General features: G+C 39.6%; 1 protein-coding gene across 1 annotated transcript in view; it reads right to left on the bottom strand.

Moving 5' to 3' along the window:
• Nucleotides 1-20,631, bottom strand: part of LOC107662554 (neuropilin and tolloid-like protein 1) — a 115,347-nt gene that overhangs the window by 14,731 nt on the left and 79,985 nt on the right. Inside the window, exons 5-7 of the mRNA XM_016452619.1 lie at nucleotides 13,167-13,208; nucleotides 12,940-13,067; nucleotides 4,962-5,190 (exon numbers count right to left, since the gene is read on the bottom strand). Of these exons, the coding sequence (XP_016308105.1) occupies nucleotides 4,962-5,190; nucleotides 12,940-13,067; nucleotides 13,167-13,208 (399 nt within the window). The remainder of the gene's footprint in view (nucleotides 1-4,961; nucleotides 5,191-12,939; nucleotides 13,068-13,166; nucleotides 13,209-20,631) is intronic.

The raw sequence follows: 20,631 nt of genomic DNA on the forward strand, positions 1-20,631 counted from the left end.
TTTGGAACGACATAAGGGTGAGTAATTAATGACAGAATTTTCATTTTGGGGTGAACTAACCTGTTAAAGGTGCAGTAGGAGATCTTGGAAAATGCTATCTTTAGCCTGATGGCACTGAAAGTGAACGTCCCACCCTCTCTGCAATTGCCGTCCGAAGCCACGCCTCCTGAACGCATATACGCTGACAGACCAGAATACCAGAAACAACATTACTACAATAGGCTACATCAGCGGTTCCCAATTCCAGCCCATGTTCCGAAGTGAAGTAAACTTCAACGGATTTCCCCTGCTCAGGGAGGAGGGAGCAATGAACACTGTGTAGGGATCATATCGATCGGAGCACAGTTCATGCACGTAGCTCACTTCTAACGAGTTGGTTATCTGACTCGGGTGTGTTAACTAAGCGAGACATGCAAAATATGTGCACGAGGACTGGAATTGGGAACCGCTGGGCTACATCATGTGTCTTTCACCGGCGAGAAAACTTTAAAAGTCCTTCAATACCAGGAAGGAAGGTCGGGTTGTTGATGTTTGTCTGCCATTATCGCTCTGTCTGCACAGCGTGCGTGAACGCGCTGATGACGTGTCGTGTCTGCGCGAACAGGGTGTGCAGAGGTATGCAGATACATACATTGACAGGCAGGTAGGAAAGCCAATTAAAACGCTTGGACCGAGTTTGAAAATTCTTGAAGAAAAAAAAAAAGAAGAGAAAAAAAAATAAATAATAAAAAAAATAAAATATATATATATATATTGCCCACCAATACCTATATATATCTTAAGTGCACACATTATGGCTGCTGGTTTGGGCGTGGCACAATGAGGATGGTGGCATCATTTCCTTTCAATCTTTTACCCATTGGCGTGGTGTGATTAGGCTGGGGTCATTTTTAGGGGCCACTGGGAACAGATGAATGGTCACAGGAACAGCGGTGGGACCATTACAAAGAAAGGTGTTTGATGCCGGCAGTGCACACTAATGATGAGTGTGCTACAAAGCCCAACATTAAACCCTAATTTTATCGCCTTACATCCACTTTCTCTCTCTCTCAGCACTTCCTCTCATAGCCAGACACTCAATCTTTATTGTTCCTCTCCTGTCCCTCCTTTCTCACAATACTTCATCTGCTTTTAGAGCACCCATCCTTCACGTTCCTTCTTTTTACTTTCTCTCCTCCTCCATTACGCTTTATAGTGTCTGACTCTGCTAGCGCTGTCACCCGGAGAGATGCGACCCAATCAAAGACGCCCGGGTGGCGGGGCATCACCACAGCCCCCATGCTTCCTAGAAAATGCTCCGTCCCTGCAGAAACAGCTCATCACTTAAAGGGGTCATATGATGCTGCTAAAAAGAACATTATTTGGTGTAATGAAATGTGTTTATGCGGTTTAAGGTTAAAAAAAACACATTATTTTCCACATACTGTACATTATTGTTTCTCCTCTATGCCACGCCTTTCTGAAATGCGTCGATTTTTACAAAGCTCATCGGTCTGAAAAAGCGAGGTGTGCTCTGATTGGCCAGCTATCCAGTGCGTTGTGATTGGCCGAATTCCTCAAGCGTGTGACGGAAATGTTACGTCCCTTACCATATTGTGATGCCTGCGGCAACCACATGTGACGACCCCGGGCTGGACTCCGCTTCGTCCACGGTGAAAGCCGATCCGGCGATCGACAGCGCGAAGTTGACCAGCACGGATCAGCTCTAGGCATGACGAAGCGATATCGTCCTCTTTTGGAAGGCCAAACAAAGTAGTTTCGCTTTCACAACGAAGCACACAGCGCCTTCACGACATGGCGGCGGCGGCAACAATACTACAGCGAGAATAAAAGTTACGCCTTCTTTCTTTGCTTGAACATTTGGGCGGCGTTATGCAAATCTTCCCAGATAGTGATGTAGGTATGACAAAATTTTCATTTTTGGGTGAACTATCCCTTTAAACTTCAGTTTCTGTTGATGGCTGTGTGGGTCCACCAGCTCCCAACCTGCATAAACCAGTATAAACCATTATACGTGATTGCGGCTCAAATCACTGGCAGGGCGTGACCAGCTAAATAGATGGCTCGTTTACCTTTAATGGACACATGGATGAGCTGTTTTCATTTTCCCAGTCCTGCTCGGTTTAGCGTTCTGTCAGGTATGAATGTGCTGGTGCAAATGAGAGTGAGAGAGTGTGTTTTATAAGCGATTGTTCATAAAACAGGGAATGAGTGCTGAAGTGTAAGATGTCAGTGCTTGTCAAATTTTCTACAAACATGTACACAAGAGTGTAAACCTAACCTTGCTGTGGGGTGAGGTGGGCTTCATGAAAATTGTCAAGATATGTCTACAGCGTAGGTCTTATTTCAACCCAAAACCAAAGGGGAAATATATTTCTCAGAATTGCAAGATATAAACTCGCAGTTGCGAGAAAAAACCCCCTAAGAATTGCAAGATATAAACTCACAATTCTGACCTTTTCTCAGAATTGTGAGTTCATATCTTGCAATTGTGACTTATTTTTCTCAGAACTGAGAATTTACATCTTGCAATTCTGACTTTTTAACACAATTGCGAGTTATTAAGTCAGAATTGTGATATATAAACTCGCAATTCTGAAAACATATCAGTCTTGTTTCCCCCTCAGAATTGGACTTTATAACTCACAATTGCGATTTTATATCTCACAATACTGAGAAAAAAATAGAGTCAGAATTGCGAGATACAAATTCGTATTGCGAGTTTTTATCTTGCAATTCTGTCTTTATTTCTCACAATTGCGAGTTTATATCCCGTTTTTCTGACAATTCTGAGAAAAAAGTCAGAACTGCGAATTTATATCTCACAATTCTAAGAAAAAGTTTGTATCGCACAATTCTGAGAAAAGAAGTCAGAATTGTGAGATAAAATTGAAATTTTTTTATTTTTATTTAGTGACGGAAATGGGTTTCCATAAATATCACATATTATTTATATCATTGTAATATGCTGGTTTGGTCAGGAAACTTTTCTTATTATTACCAATGTTGAAAATATTGGTGCTGCTTAAAGGGGTCATATGATGCTTTTTTAAAGATCATTATTTTGTGTATTTGGTGTAACAGAATATGTTGACATGCTTTAATGTTCAAAAAACACATTATTTTTCAAATACTGTACATTATTGTAGGTCCTCTATGCCCTGCCTCTCTCAAACGCTTCGTTTTCTACAAAGTCCCTCCTTCCGACAAGCGCAGTCTGCTCTGATTGGCCAGCTGACCCAGTGCATTGTGATTGGCCTAGATATGTGGGGGCGTGTTAGAACGAGCCGTTTTAGGGGAGCTGGGCAGAGTCTTAACTTTGATAAAGAATATCTCTTTGGTTTTGAGACTTCAGGGATCTTATCTATTCACGTACAGCTTGTAACACTCCAAAGAGAAAGGAAAACTTGAAATCGCATCATATGACCCCTTTAATACTTCTGTGGAAACCATGATATTTCGGCTAAGTTTTTTTTTTTTTTTTTAAGCATGCATTAAATTGGTCAAAAGAAATAGTAGAAATGCTACAAAAGATTTCTATTTGAAATAACTGCTGTTCTTTTGAACTTTCAATTGAGCAAAGTAACCTGAAAAATGTATAATAGTTTCCACAAAAATATTAAGCAGCAAAAACTGTTTTCAACATTGATAATAACAAGAAATGTTCATTAAGCACAAAATCAGCATATTAGAATGATTTCATGCAATATTGAAGACTGGAGTAATGATGCTGAAAATTCAGTTTCGCATCACAGGAATAAATTACATTTTAAAATATATTTAAATCATAAACAATTATTTTATATTGTCATAATATTTGTGACCCTGGACCACAAAACCAGTCATAAGTAGCACGGGTATATTTGTAGCAATAGCCATTGTATGGGTCAAAATTATCGATTTTTATTTTATGCCAAAAATCATTAGGATATTAAATAAAGATCATGCTCCATGAACATATTTTGTAAATTTCCTACCGTAAATATATCAAAACCTCATTTTTGATTAGTAATATGCATTGCAGAGGACTTAATTTGGACAACTTTAAAGGCGATTTTCTCAGTATTTTGATTTTTTTGCACCCTCAGATTCCAGATTTTCAAATAGTTGTATCTCGGACAAATATTGTCCTATCCTAACAAATCATACATCAATGGAAAGCTATTTATCCAGCTTTCAGATGATGTATAAATCTCAATTTCACAAAATTGACCCTTATGACTGGTTTTGTGGTCCAGGGTCACATTTCACAAAAAATGCATTTATTATAAATTAATAAATACTAATTAAAGTTGGCATGAATTGGAATTTTCATTTGATTTTTCTAAATGCATTATGAACTACTCATTCATACATATTTATATTTTTGAGCTCGTAATTTTTAATCGAAATGTCATGAGTTGACCTTCTGGTCAAATGACACTTCTCCAATCATTTTGCCCTCAAAACCCTGTCCTTTTCTTTTATGGCGCTTTTCCACTGCGTGGTACGACTCAACTCGGCACGGCTCAGTACGGTACGACACGGCACGGCACGGCTCGGCTCGGTTTGCGTTTCCACTGCAGTTCAGTACCGCTTTAGAGGGGGGGGGATAGATTTTCAAATAGTTGTATCTCGGACAAATATTGTCCTATCCTAACAAATCATACATCAATGGAAAGCTATTTATCCAGCTTTCAGATGATGTATAAATCTCAATTTCACAAAATTGACCCTTATGACTGGTTTTGTGGTCCAGGGTCACATTTCACAAAAAATGCATTTATTAAATAAATTTAATCAAATAAACTTTTGAATGGGAGTGTAATTACTTTTCAATCTTTTTCTTCTCATTGACCCAGACATTTGTTTCATAAGATTCGCACAGCATACAAAATAATATATACATTACAAACACACACGAGGGTTGGATAGGAGAGCCGTAATAGCAGTGAGTGTGTTTGTGTGTGTGAATGACTTACGCTCTTGGAAGGTAGTGAAGAGTATCCGGAAGCGGCTCTTTCGGCTGCCCTCATCGGCCCACATGCGGACCACGCCCAGCGCGGACACCAGCATGACGTCATTGGCCACCGTGCTGCAGAATTTATTCCTCAGGTCTTCCACCGAGCTGCTGCCGTCGTACACCGCCACAAAATTACGCTTACACTCATTGGAGTTCTGCATCTCGTAGTCTAGGAAACGCAAGTAGATCTAAGAGGGAGAGGAAAAGAGCAAAACAGACTCTCACATCCATTGAAAATCTATTACTTCTAACACACCGAGAACTCGATTTCCACAAAGAAAATGGACACTTCTGTCGAAATAATCTTTTATTTTTCCTTCAGTGGTTTCAATGCACCCATCCCAGCTGTCATATCAGTGACATCTAGATTACCTGGTAAACTGTGTTTGCTTTAACAACAGATCTCTGTAGTCAGAAAAGCCTCGGCTTGATGATAATTGCACAGAAAGATCAATAACAAGAACACAGACGGTTATGTTTGAAATTCAGCTCGTACACAGAATTGAGAAGTTTCAAAAAGTTGCAGTGATGAGCTCTCAAAGCATGGCAATAAACTACATCCACTCACACCAGCTCCTTTGGGCTCTCTAAAAACCAGAGAGGTGTTAGAGTGAACCATCTGTTCTCTTCTCACTCAATCTAACCCTAATCAAGCTTACTTCACACCTCTCCTCATCCAGACTCCCATTTTCACCACTGTAGGCTCACGTTCAGATCTGCCTACATCCAATCAACAACTGATTCATATGATATAACCAAGTCCCTGTTCTACATTTTCTGTTTTAATAATGGATATGCATCACAATACAGAAGAAAAGATCTGTTGCTACTTCCTTTACATCGTGACTTTAAGGTATATAATAACTTTACATAAGGAACAGACCAAAATTCATGATAGAAGTAGCAAGAATCCTTCAAGTTGTGAACACCTTATTTGGAGCTTTTCAATGAATCAGTTGATTGAGTTCACAAAACCAGTCTGAATAAATCATTCAGTTATCGACTCACTGATACGGTCTTCAGTGGAACACAAAATATGATTTTTTGAAGAATATCCTGCCCAATTTTTAAATATAAGGAAAGAGAACGAGGACTGTAGCTGTTAAAATGTCAAAAACAGTGTTTTCTGTATGATTTCTGCATTAAATTCCAATAATATTAAAAGTCAGCATGAAATGGAAGATCTTTTGAATGAACCTGTAGATTGAGTTCACAAAACCAGTCTGAATGAATCATTCACAAATCAATCAAACTCATGCATTCACTATCACATGACTTCAGAAGATGCAAACGAGCAGCTTTTATGATACCTTAATGATGGTTTTGCATCCTTTTTGTAGCTTTAAATCTCCAATCCCCATTCATTAGAGACCATTCTTCAAAATGTCTATTTGTGTTCCACAGAAAGTCAGTCAAACAGTTTCGGTTTGACATCAGGGTGAATAAATCTGAATTTGGAGTTGTACTTTTCCTATAAATACACTGCTTGAATGACTCTCATCATAATAAACCAAGTAACACTATTTGACAGATTTGACAGAATCAAAACGTCCAAATATTAGCACAGAGTTGTTCTTCTCCCAGCGTTTGGAGTTGAGGTGATTTTACATTTAATGAGCATTTGGTATTCCATTATGACAAGTAAATGAAGCAACCTAGTTCATCCAGTGAGCAAAGGCTCATGTGTTACTCAACAGCTCAGTAAATTTTCTCACTATAATAGCATTTCGTTCAGCACATTTCCATTTTTATAGGGGACCGATCAGTGTGCCATTCCAGCAATGTTGCAAAATAAGTAAAGAACTAGTGACACCGCAGTCTTTCTGGACTGCTGCGGTGTGTACAATCTCTCATCATCAGCAAAACACTTATACCCACACTGTACATAAAACCCCACTTACTGACTCACATGTAAAAAAAATGAAACATACAATATGAGGCTTTCCAATTCCTTCAGAGAATCACATGAAGATAATAAGAGACTCGCTACAGTATGTGCCAGCTTGTTAGAACTTGTTAGGCACAATTTACTAGGTGGAATATGAGGAATGCGCGAGACGGTAATTAGACAGAATTGATTATATAAAGCATTAAGAAACCCGACTGGTTATTAAGACAGACTCGTCTAATAATCTAACAACCTTAGGGCAGCTGAAAGCAAAATCCAGAAACTGATCCTGAAAGTACATCCACTGACAACTGAGTAGCCAATCACTAACACTGCCCTAAGGTCTATAAACCCTAAGGTCGAGGAATATATAATGTGACAAAATCAAATATTTAATCAAAAGACTTGGGCTGGCCTTAGATTACACAGTCTTATCTTTGCACTCTAATTAGTGGTGCTTGCTATTCCACATAATTTTTTATATTTTCCACCCAAAATTTGACACATAACTCATTCAACACCATCTGTGCTACTAACTGAATAATAGGTCTATTTGTGATTTTCTAAGAAATGATTGGACACATGGTTTCCACAAAACAAAACAAAACAAAACAAAACAAAACAAAACAAAACAAAACAAAACAATTGAAGAACTGTATACAAATGTATAGCAATATTTTTTAAATACTATAGGTAGTAAAAAATAGTCAATTAATCTTGATTTATCACCAGTCTTTAGAAAACATTTACTGTAAAATATCTAATGATAAATAATAATAAAAAGTGTTATACCCACTTTATATATAGCCTACACTGCATGTGTGTGTGTATATATACTGCAGATACATAGATGAAAACAGCACTCACATTTCTTCAGAAAATGTAAAAATGTAGCATGTAAAAAATGTTATAATTGTATCTTGTCCCACTGAAAGCCAAACAAGAAGATCCCGATTACTTTACCTGACCTTAGACATTGTGAATCAGTGAAAATGATTATGAATAGAAACCTCCTTCACCCCTCCATCTGAAACAAGCCCCTACAGACTCCAGAAGCCGGCTTGACTCTTCAAATACACTCTAATTACCCAGCAGTTATTGTATCTCAATAAATCAGCCTTTTTCCCCTTCTACCGCTCCTCTGGAATAAATTAGTCAGGGCTGCCTGACATCGAGACGTCAACCTCTGGCCAGTTGGGGACTGCTGTCTCTTCAGGGCATGTGGATGTGTTTGAGGTGCTGTTCACATCCCCCTCTGCGCTGACTTATTTGTAGCCTGCATCCACTGATGTTCCCACCAGAGCAGAGAGAAAAATCAGGAACGGTTGCAGCTCAGAATTTCTCATTTGGATGAATTTCTGCAAACACGATGATGTAAAAGACCAGACCCCCTTTTCTTTTCCTATCAGACAGTAAATCAAATAAGAAACAGCAAGATGAGATGTACATGTCTGGAAGGTTATACGCTTGTGGACTTAATTGGATGAGATATATGAAGGCCTGTGAGAGATGTGGCTAGGAAAGCCATTTGAGCAACAGTAGCTGGTGTCTAGAGGAAGGCACGGCGCTTTCCCCGCCATCTGCGATTCAAACAATCATTCCTGTGAGATTTCAGGGCCAGATAAACATGACACTGTTTCAGAGCTGCTACAGAAAATCATTTAAATGAAACAGAGAATATAACACTTGTTTGGAGACCACATATACACATTATGATAAGAACAGCAGGACAAAAGTCCTTTTAAGGCCAGCTGGTTCACTCATAGGGATACAATAATATAACTATGAGGCATACAATAAGTAGTTTGGCTAATATATTATAATAGAGCTCCCCAATACTGTGTATAAATGTTAATAAGTTTCTTATTGATTTTTAAGATAATTTAACCTTTGTATAAAGCAAGGCTATTTCAGGTTGTAAAATGTAATCTAGTTTAACTCCCAGAAATAGTAATACTATTATTAATTAATAATTTATGATATAAAAAACTGTTTGACTGTTAACTTGAAATATATCTTTAAAAACATTTTTGTAAAAATACATAAACCATTATTATATTATAAAAATATACAGTATTGTTTAAAACGTTTTTTTTTTTTTTTTTTTTTTTTAGTAAATCTCTTATGCTCACAAAATGTGCATTTATTTGATTGGAAAAAAAGGAAATATTTTTACAATTTAAAATAACTGTTTTCAATTTTCAATATATTTTCATATATAATTTAATTTCATGGCAAAACTGCATTTTTAGCAGCCATTTCTACAGTTTTGTGTCACATGATCCTTCAGAAATCATTTTAATATGCTGATTTGATAATAACAAATGTTCTTGAAAACCAATGTTGAAAACAAATATTAAACAACTTAATATTTTTGTGGAAACTACGAAACTTTTTTCCATAATATTTTGGAGAATATAAATTTTACAAGGATTTTTGTATGGAATAGAAATCTTTTGTTACATAAAAAATCTTTACTGTCACTTTGATCGATTTATTGCATCCTTGCTGAGTAAGTATTAATTAAAAAAAAGAATAATAATAATTTTACCGACCCCAAACTTTTGAATGGTAGTGTATATAAAATATTTTATAAAATCTATATTTCAAACTAGAGTCATATCTATATTCAGATTAAACTAGATCATTCCATATTCTGCCATCTTGAGAGTTATGATTACTCACAGTCTGCTGTATAAATACTGGTATATCAGGCAACACTCTGTGAAGTAGCTGGAGGAGAAAAGGTCTTCATAATAAGCGCTGTATACAAATTCACACAAATGCAATCATGAGTCTCAGTGCTGAAGTTTTCAGTCTCCTTTGAGCAGTGCTGGTGGATGATAAAAATGCTTGAATAGCTGTGTGAAACTAATCGCTGTGAAAAGTAAAAGGGCATATGCTTTTGATTTGTGCCTTTGGAAGGACAGCAGATAGAACAAAAATCAGTTTTTGAAGCAATAAATCACATTAAACACAAATATTATCACCGAGCCATGGCATAATACAGATTTTTGCTCTCCAGTCAACACTATCACTATCTAAGGAAATGGAGGCAATTTATTGTGTTTAGTCATTGGCTACTGATCGGTTCCACAGGTAACTTAATAACTCTAAGCAAATCCATCTGTTACAGCTAAAATGTTTTAGAGTTTTTGATGCTAAAATATTTTCTTCTTTCTTGTCTAACATGCGGGGAACATTAAAAAGAAAGAAGGAAGGAAAGGAAGGAATAGTCTTATTTAGCAAAGACACAATAAATTCAGAAAAAGTGACAAAAAATGTATCATGGTTTCCACAAAAATATTAAGCAGCGTAACTGTTGATAAGAAGAACATTGACAATATTAAGAAATGTTTATTGAGCTCCAAAGCATATTAGAATGACTTCTAAAGACTAGAGTAATGGTTGCTGAAAATATTTAAAATATTGCAAACTATCAAATATACTGTATTAATGTATTAGCGCTTTGAGTATGAGAAAGGCGGATTAATTTTAATATGAAACAGTAATTTTAAATCATAATAATATTTCACAATATTACAGTTCCTCTTCAGGAACTCGAGCTGCGTCGGAGGACGCTTCGGGAACGCCCTTCAGCGTGACCGGCTCTGAATCTCGTGTGTAATCAGACAAGCAGGTCCAAACCTACCGTGTTCCGGCCCTTCATTCTAGGGGCCTCACTTCCTGTACTCCGCAGAGTCTAGAGTCAGAGTGGCGCTCCCAGGCTGAAGGCTTCTAGCAGAAGGCGGGTCTGCGGACCATCATTCTCGCTGGATAGTCTTCGTCGTAAATGTCCTGACGCCTAAGGCCTAGGACTTTTTGAGGGACAGCTCCCTCTGGGGAAGAGTGGTTTACACCGCATTACACGGTGCCCGTCTCTCTTCAGTGCCCTCAGGAGGTCGGTCTGCCAACCCTGCCGTGTTCCAGGGCGCAGCGGTCTCCGGCGAGCGCTTCTCTCAGTTACCCGCGCCTTAGCTGTGCACGCTTCCACACTAGGCGAGATTTGAAAGTCTGGCGGCATGGGCATTCTCGTTCCCGAAGCGTCCTCCGACGCAGCTCGAGTTCCTGAAGAGGAACGTCTCAGGTTACGTATGTAACCATGGTTCCTCGAGGGAACGAGACACTGCGTCTCGGAGCCATACTTTCAGCATCTCTGCCAGCGCTTGCTTCACTCCTAGAAGCTGACGCTGGTCTCACCGCACGTGCTTTTATAGCTTCCTGGCATTACGTCACCTGCCCGTGACGTCTCGCCCATCTATTGTTCTGATTACACACGAGATTCAGAGCCGGTCACGCTGAAGGGCGTTCCCGAAGCGTCCTCCGACGCAGCGTCTCGTTCCCTCGAGGAACCATGGTTACATACGTAACCTGAGATGTTTTTACTGTATTTATGATCAAATAACTGCAGCCTTACCGAGAATAAATGTTTTTCAAAAACATTTAAAAATCTCCAACCTCAAACTTCTGAACATAGTGTATATAGACAATCAGTTGCATGGGACAATGGTCAATTATACAGTTTAGAATATTATACAAGAATATGTGACTGGGGTGGGCGATATGACCAAAATCTTCTATCACGATATGTGTAATTTTATTTTGCAGTAATGATATATATCACAACATAGTTATTTTTGCTTTTAATAAGGTCTTTATGAAATCAAAATTTTGATACCATAGGAATTTCATAATTCTTGTCACCAGTCTCAATATCACAAAAAACTAATACTAGCCTAAATAAAAATAAAAAAATACAAAAAAAAGCAGAAACCTCAAGTTCACTGAAGACAAGAAAACAGTCAGTGATTAAATAAGAATAGGAAACTAATTACAAGCAATAGGACAAAAAACAACAACACTACAACAAATAAATAAGAAATGCTACATAGGTTTTATAAAGTAATCAAATGTATAAAACACGGCATATTCTTTACTGTGTAAATTAAATATATATTTCTTCTTATTAAAGTTACAAAAGTGATTTATTCAAGAGCAGTGAGAGATTTTCTCTCATTTGTTGTTTGAATAACCTAAATGACAGACAGCAGGAATATTAGACTGCTGTCACTTTAAGAGCTGCCCAGATCCATTATATTGTTACACGTGTTTTCTTTCTCAGCTGTTTGCTTTCACTTAAGACCTAAATTACTGTGGATACTGTGTAATGAGGATACTTGCAAAGACGGGCATTTTGACACGTACAAGTGTGTGTGTGTGTATTAAATAGTTCAAGGCCTATAAAGCGGCAAAAATAACTCTGTTCAATGCTCCTGCGCTCTCTGAGTGTCTTCATGTGCACGCGCCTCTCCGTCAGTACTTAGAAACAATCTCTCAGACAGCATGCGCATATAGCGAAATTAGATCTCTTTAGCAATCAGAATAAAGTCCACTTCCAGACAGCTATACAATAAATTATCCTAATGAGGGTGCATTTATTTTTTTTCCCCATTTGGAACAAAAAACAACATCATAAAAGGGAAAAAATTAGCTATCCAAGATTTTTTTTTTTTTTTACTGGACCACAAAATGGAAAAAGACAAAAGAAAAGAAAACATTAGCCAGTATTTGGCGCAGGTGTAAATAATGCAACCAGGGCAGCTGTAAACTGCTTCCTGACAATAGTGCTCCAAATTAAAAAACAAATCTCACCCCAAATAAACTGGACTGTCTGACCTTTTCCACATGGACACATTCTCTTTGATTCTCATCTGCTATAAAAACAATGGTAGCCCTTTGAGAGTTCATTCTGCAGTATATCACACAACCAAAAGCTGCCACATTTTTATCCTCAACAGAATTCCACCTAACCGCATACATATCTGCCCCGAGATGTTTTTGCAATGGCCGCATAATGCAAACGACTGCAAAACAGGAAGCCAAACACTGAAGCGTGTTAGGTGGTAACTGGACAGCTTGAGGCAGACACAAGCTATCACATGTCAGAAACGTGGCAGGCTGGGTAACAGAACGACAAAATGGAAACAACTTGGGTGTTATTAGACAGAGCGGGGGAAGTTGGGACAGGGGCTGACTGCGTGGGACTGACCTTGGAGCGAGGAGGGGCACGGATGTACCACTTGCAGTCCACTGCCTCAGTCTGCAAGGCTTTGCCGTCTTTGGTGATCTGCTGCGATTCAATGATGCCTTCAGGTCCTCCCATCTCGAATTCACAAACTGCAGCAGAGGCGACAAAAGAAGACAAATTATGAAAAATGGAAAGCCATTAGATGTATTCATATGGAGGATGCTTATAGACGAATGAATAATACCCACAGGGAAGAGGTTTGGGGACTCCTACGTCTTTAAAGTCGGGATCTGAAAAAAAGAAATTAAATAGTATATAAAAACTGACTTCATTCAGATAACCAATATCCATAAATATTATGCTGTATTAGATCAACTGAACCATTCAACGTACAATTGACATGTACATTGAGAAGATCTGTGAGCTGTTGTTTAATAGCCTCAATAAATATTTGAAATCTTGCTGTTGATGTTTCAAAAATAATGCAGTTTGCAGTTTGAAGTACATTCTTTCAAAGTGGCATGAACAGGAAGGAAGCATTCAATAAACAGTATTCTCATTTCACTCTCTACAGAGGCTTGTGAAAAAATGTAGATGTGTTTGGCAAGCTGTCTGTAATGGAGGGGTTTGGGACCCACCTATGGAGAAAACTTTGAGAAGAAAAGATGACAGAAAGATTTAAAAAGAAAATAGGAAAGTGTTTGTTTGTATTCCTTCATCACAGTCATTGATTCTACCAAAGCTAATGAACATGCTTATCCCAAACTTTCATTTAGAATACCACAAAACTCCACATTGTTCATCAGTATTCAATATCCATGAAATACTTTTGACAATATAGTCATCTTCTTTTTCATTTTTACAGTTCAAAAACGAATAATAGGTTCATTATCGCCACCTACTGGGCTGGAGTGTGAATCTTACTAAAAGAGTGCTGCAGGAATGAATTCCAAAACACAGAAACAAGTATGCATTTTAGCACTTCCAATTCCACTGTCCAAAAATCAATGGGTTTTGTAAATGGGTTTTTGGTTAAATGCCTGAAATAAGGTCTGTGGCTCAAGATATTTTTTTACATTTTATTCTACAACATAAAATACATCAGTAATACCCTACTTATTACTCATCTACTTTTTTAAGCTTTTATGTTTCTGGAAAAAGGTGGTTGTTAACAGGTGGATCAATGGGACTACAGAGGTTACTGAGGACATTAAATGTCATCATGCCAAACAGGTAAACTCATCTATTCACCAGTTCCCTTTCATGGGAACTTCGAACTGCGTCCTCTAGGGGTCGCTATGGGGAACGCCTCGTCGTGACCCGTGTCTGAAGCATACATTGAAAAAACAACAACTCGTTGGCCGGCGACAGCCATGACGTCACTACCGGTGCGACTATAGTATAAATAGGCGCCGGGAGCACACATCATTCACTTCTTCGTCTGAAGCTTGCATCCGCAGCATGGCAAGAAACCTAGAGGACGCAGTGTCTCGTTCCCTACTCAGGGAACCATGGTTACATAATTAACCTGAGACGTTCCCTTTCATGGGAACTTCGAACTGCGTCCTCTAGGGGTCGCTATGGGGAACGCCTCGTCGTGACCCGTGTCTGAAGCATACATTGAAAAAACAACAACTCGTTGGCCGGCGACAGCCATGACGTCACTACCGGTGCGACTATAGTATAAATAGGCGCCGGGAGCACACATCATTCACTTCTTCGTCTGAAGCTTGCATCCGCAGCATGGCAAGAAACCTAGAGGACGCAGTGTCTCGTTCCCTACTCAGGGAACCATGGTTACATAATTAACCTGAGACGTTCCCTTTCATGGGAACTTCGAACTGCGTCCTCTAGGGGTCGCTATGGGGAACGCCTCGTCGTGACCCGTGTCTGAAGCATACATTGAAAAAACAACAACTCGTTGGCCGGCGACAGCCATGACGTCACTACCGGTGCGACTATAGTATAAATAGGCGCCGGGAGCACACATCATTCACTTCTTCGTCTGAAGCTTGCATCCGCAGCATGGCAAGAAACCTAGAGGACGCAGTGTCTCGTTCCCTACTCAGGGAACCATGGTTACATAATTAACCTGAGACGTTCCCTTTCATGGGAACTTCGAACTGCGTCCTCTAGGGGTCGCTATGGGGAACGCCTCGTCGTGACCCGTGTCTGAAGCATACATTGAAAAAACAACAACTCGTTGGCCGGCGACAGCCATGACGTCACTACCGGTGCGACTATAGTATAAATAGGCGCCGGGAGCACACATCATTCACTTCTTCGTCTGAAGCTTGCATCCGCAGCATGGCAAGAAACCTAGAGGACGCAGTGTCTCGTTCCCTACTCAGGGAACCATGGTTACATAATTAACCTGAGACGTTCCCTTTCATGGGAACTTCGAACTGCGTCCTCTAGGGGTCGCTATGGGGAACGCCTCGTCGTGACCCGTGTCTGAAGCATACATTGAAAAAACAACAACTCGTTGGCCGGCGACAGCCATGACGTCACTACCGGTGCGACTATAGTATAAATAGGCGCCGGGAGCACACATCATTCACTTCTTCGTCTGAAGCTTGCATCCGCAGCATGGCAAGAAACCTAGAGGACGCAGTGTCTCGTTCCCTACTCAGGGAACCATGGTTACATAATTAACCTGAGACGTTCCCTTTCATGGGAACTTCGAACTGCGTCCTCTAGGGGTCGCTATGGGGAACGCCTCGTCGTGACCCGTGTCTGAAGCATACATTGAAAAAACAACAACTCGTTGGCCGGCGACAGCCATGACGTCACTACCGGTGCGACTATAGTATAAATAGGCGCCGGGAGCACACATCATTCACTTCTTCGTCTGAAGCTTGCATCCGCAGCATGGCAAGAAACCTAGAGGACGCAGTGTCTCGTTCCCTACTCAGGGAACCATGGTTACATAATTAACCTGAGACGTTCCCTTTCATGGGAACTTCGAACTGCGTCCTCTAGGGGTCGCTATGGGGAACGCCTCGTCGTGACCCGTGTCTGAAGCATACATTGAAAAAACAACAACTCGTTGGCCGGCGACAGCCATGACGTCACTACCGGTGCGACTATAGTATAAATAGGCGCCGGGAGCACACATCATTCACTTCTTCGTCTGAAGCTTGCATCCGCAGCATGGCAAGAAACCTAGAGGACGCAGTGTCTCGTTCCCTACTCAGGGAACCATGGTTACATAATTAACCTGAGACGTTCCCTTTCATGGGAACTTCGAACTGCGTCCTCTAGGGGTCGCTATGGGGAACGCCTCGTCGTGACCCGTGTCTGAAGCATACATTGAAAAAACAACAACTCGTTGGCCGGCGACAGCCATGACGTCACTACCGGTGCGACTATAGTATAAATAGGCGCCGGGAGCACACATCATTCACTTCTTCGTCTGAAGCTTGCATCCGCAGCATGGCAAGAAACCTAGAGGACGCAGTGTCTCGTTCCCTACTCAGGGAACCATGGTTACATAATTAACCTGAGACGTTCCCTTTCATGGGAACTTCGAACTGCGTCCTCTAGGGGTCGCTATGGGGAACGCCTCGTCGTGACCCGTGTCTGAAGCATACATTGAAAAAACAACAACTCGTTGGCCGGCGACAGCCATGACGTCACTACCGGTGCGACTATAGTATAAATAGGCGCCGGGAGCACACATCATTCACTTCTTCGTCTGAAGCTTGCATCCGCAGCATGGCAAGAAACCTAGAGGACGCAGTGTCTCGTTCCCTACTCAGGGAACCATGGTTACATAATTAACCTGAGACGTTCCCTTTCATGGGAACTTCGAACTGCGTCCTCTAGGGGTCGCTATGGGGGGGACGCCTCGTCGTGACCCGTGTCTGAAGCATACATTGAAAAAACAACAACTCGTTGGCCGGCGACAGCCATGACGTCACTACCGGTGCGACTATAGTATAAATAGGCGCCGGGAGCACACATCATTCACTTCTTCGTCTGAAGCTTGCATCCGCAGCATGGCAAGAAACCTAGAGGACGCAGTGTCTCGTTCCCTACTCAGGGAACCATGGTTACATAAGTAACCTGAGACGTTCTCTTTTAGAGCCTTGTTGTGTTTGTACTCATACTCATGCAAACTTAAACTTTCAGGGATTTATTTATTTATTTTTATGTATTTTTTTATTTATTAATCCAAAAGCCAATTGAAAAATCCTATTGGCTTTTTTATCAAGGGAACCAGAGTTGGCCGTCAACAATCAACAACATCACTGCTCCACAAAAAGCTCTACTTCAGCTAAATTGCATTGTTAATAACTGTTATCCTTAAATAACTTTTAAGAACATTTTAGACGTAAACCTGCTCTGAAGCATTATGTAACAGTACTTTCAATGACATCTCCTCTGCACCCAATTGCTCTCAATTCTTCTCTGAATAGAATTCCTTCATTTTCAAATGCTCACAGTCTCTGGAGATCCACATTTATGCAAATACCAGACTCCATCCAACAATAGCGGCTAAGAGCAGAATACCTAATGTGCAAGATATTATTGTCTCCAACAATACAGTCTCATCTAGCCAAACTTTAAAATATCATGGTCCTCATCACTGCAGCTTATTCTGATCAGATAATCATCCACTTAGACAAGGAAGAGATTGTCTGATTGACATATAATGCGACCAATAACTCTTTTTGTTTGTTTAAGTACCATTTAAGAGTGTATTTCGCCATTATAATAAACTGGATCCATGAGCGTTGTAGAAAAATGAAAAGATCCATAGACTTTTGACCATCCAGAAATATTAAGTACTAATAATTTCACTGGCATATGTCTGAAAACAATACAAAAAATGCTAGGCCTGGGAGTCAATACAGATTTTCAGATTAAATGCAATACAATTCAGATTCAATAAGCATTCAATTAGAATCTGATTCAGTTTGTCCATGTTTGCTTGCATATCAAATTAACTTCTCTCTGCTAATGCAGTAAATTAAAAAGTACAGTTTATAACTGATTTAAAACTATCGATCTATTCATTCAAAACAAAAGTCTACATTAGTCATGTTAAAACTGATTCACAACAAAAACTGCTATTTCTTTTGGTACAATAAATCAGTTCGGTGAACAGCCTGTGGGTTTGCTGTCTGCCAACATACTTTTAATGTCTCAGCCCTAATCTTCATCCTAACATAAATGAACATATTCTATCAGAAGCAGCTTTGTGCTACACAGAACTAATAGGTGGGCAGTTTAATCACTCTCACCCCTCTATGATTAGATTGGCTTATATTTAGTATGGGTGATATTTCGCTCTGTGATCCCCCATTCACTCTGATATTCATACATGGACAGGGACAGTGACATTTACAGAACTGAATCTCATTGAAGATGACTTCTCTTGGAAAAAACATACACATACATACATACAAACATGAGTCTGAACCCCTTCAGAGAGGATTGGATTGTACCTCAGTTACCTTTACAGGAGAGACTGATTGATTTGTGGATTGATCTGGTGTAAACGGCTGATTTATTTCTCTGTCATTTCACCCTCCTGTGAGCACTTATGTGGGTCACTGTGTGTGTGAGATCGCAGAGGACACCCATCACTATTATGACATATTCACTCCTATTTTGGAACACAGACACGTGATTCCTGGCAGTATGAGACTGTAGGTTATGAAGCAAGACATTTAAGCTACACTTCTGTAGCATTACAAGTCAACTTATAATGTTATAATGTTTATTAGAGCAAAAACAATTGCAATTTAGTTGCACGACCATTATATCATACCTTTAAGACTTCTTTATAAATGATCTCTGTTGTGATTGGCTAATCCTTGTGTGATTAGATTGGGGTCAAAGGGTCAAGGTATGGCTAGTTAGCATGCAAATTTATTGCAAAGGTTCTGTGCAACCTGTCTTTCTTTAACATTTCACACATTACACATGCTGCTCAACAGCTACACTGAGAATTCAGATCAGACGTTGAACCAGCAGATGCGCTCAAGTAATGTAGGATGAAAAAAGAAGGAATGAGAAAGATTACATTACAGCACTAGGGTAGTGGTAGAAAGAGTGAGAACACACAAGAGAATCGAATAGCAAAAGAGATTCATTGGCAGAAATCAAATAAAATGGTTTATCAAAGAAGGGAATGGTGTGGAAACAGGACCTGGGTTCTGCCGTCTACATTATCACTCTGTGGCCATATTCACACAGCAGAATGTTGTGTCATAGTGCAAAATCTAAAGGGAGCCACTTTAGTTGTCTACATATAAGAAATTGTTGTGCTATAAAAGCATCCTGTAAGTTTCAGAACTCAAAACTTTATTGTTAGTCTAAAAACAGCTTATATTGAAGCCAGTCTGCCAAAACAACAGGTTTTGGAATGTGCCACTTTATGATGTAATAGTGTGGCTAAACACCGCCTTCGCAGAAGAAGATCCATGCCTGCTTCTACATCGCTGCCTGTTTAGCCCCGCCCACCGATTCGCACATGTAGTGTAAATGACAAGAGCGGCAAACATAGATCTATGCAGAAACCAAACGCTAAACTTTATTGATGAACTAAACTAGAACTAGTAAGAACTTGGTCCTTTGTTCACTTCATTTTACCGCGGATTCGTTTACAAACAAGGCACAATTTGATGCAGGATTTTCAGAAAGATTGAAACTAAAAGATGATGCTGTGCCGACTATATTGGATCCGACAGTAATGTCGCACCACACAAGCATGTTTATTACGTGATCACTATTGCTTTGTCTGTTATTACAGATTGTTTGATATGTCCTGAGTATTTATGTTTTTTTAACCTAAATCACAGCAGCATCAATCTATGAAGGATGTATGCTGTCAAATATGCACAACTGTTAGCCAATCATTGCAGTGGGCGTTTACTTCAGAGTTTACAATCCGCAACGCCTAGACAATCCGCCATGTTACTACACATTTTACTCACATTTCCCATGTTGCCTTTGTTCTCATTGATGAACAGTGTTGGGCAAGTTACTCTGAAAATGTAATCAAATTACTGATTACTGATTACTCCTTTTAAAATAATCACGTTACTGTTCTGATTACTTTATTTCAAAAGTAATTAGTAATTAGTTACATTACTAGTTATGTTACTTTTTTCTCCATGAAATTTATGAAATCCTTGCATACACGCTCCCGATAAATATTTGCTATTGATGCTTTCATCAACATTCACAGAACACCGTTATTTTTAACTAAAGCAAGCGGCTGCTGCGTGCATGGTTTGGCATGGCAGAATGCCAGCAAAGAGCGCTGCATTTATAATCTCTAAAAGACATCTCAGTTCATCGCAATCTCACAAATCTCTGTTATAACACAATAAATATATGCATAATTAATCTTTCATAATGTCTACAATTCGTGTGTTATAATGAGAGGATTCGTGAGCACGCATATTTCAGCACTGCATTGCTCAACGCCGCAAACACGTGTTATAGCCTAAATAGAAACTCTGAATATGCTTGCACCTGTTAATCGTTTATATTTTATATTAGTTCATGTTGCTTTTGTGCAATAGATGAATAACAGTTTATTTGTTTTATATATTTTATGTTTAGATATTTCTATTTTGCGGGAGTCCTGTGAATCATTTTATTCTCCCGCATCCCGCACACACACGAGCGTCTACCCGTGCCTATCAAGTCTTCTCCCGCGCAGCACTCTGTTGCGTCGGGTCTCGCGGGAGCAGG

This window comes from Sinocyclocheilus anshuiensis, unplaced genomic scaffold, assembly GCF_001515605.1.
Source record: "Sinocyclocheilus anshuiensis isolate Anshui unplaced genomic scaffold, SAMN03320099.WGS_v1.1 scaffold1197, whole genome shotgun sequence".
Lineage (NCBI taxonomy): Eukaryota > Metazoa > Chordata > Actinopteri > Cypriniformes > Cyprinidae > Sinocyclocheilus > Sinocyclocheilus anshuiensis.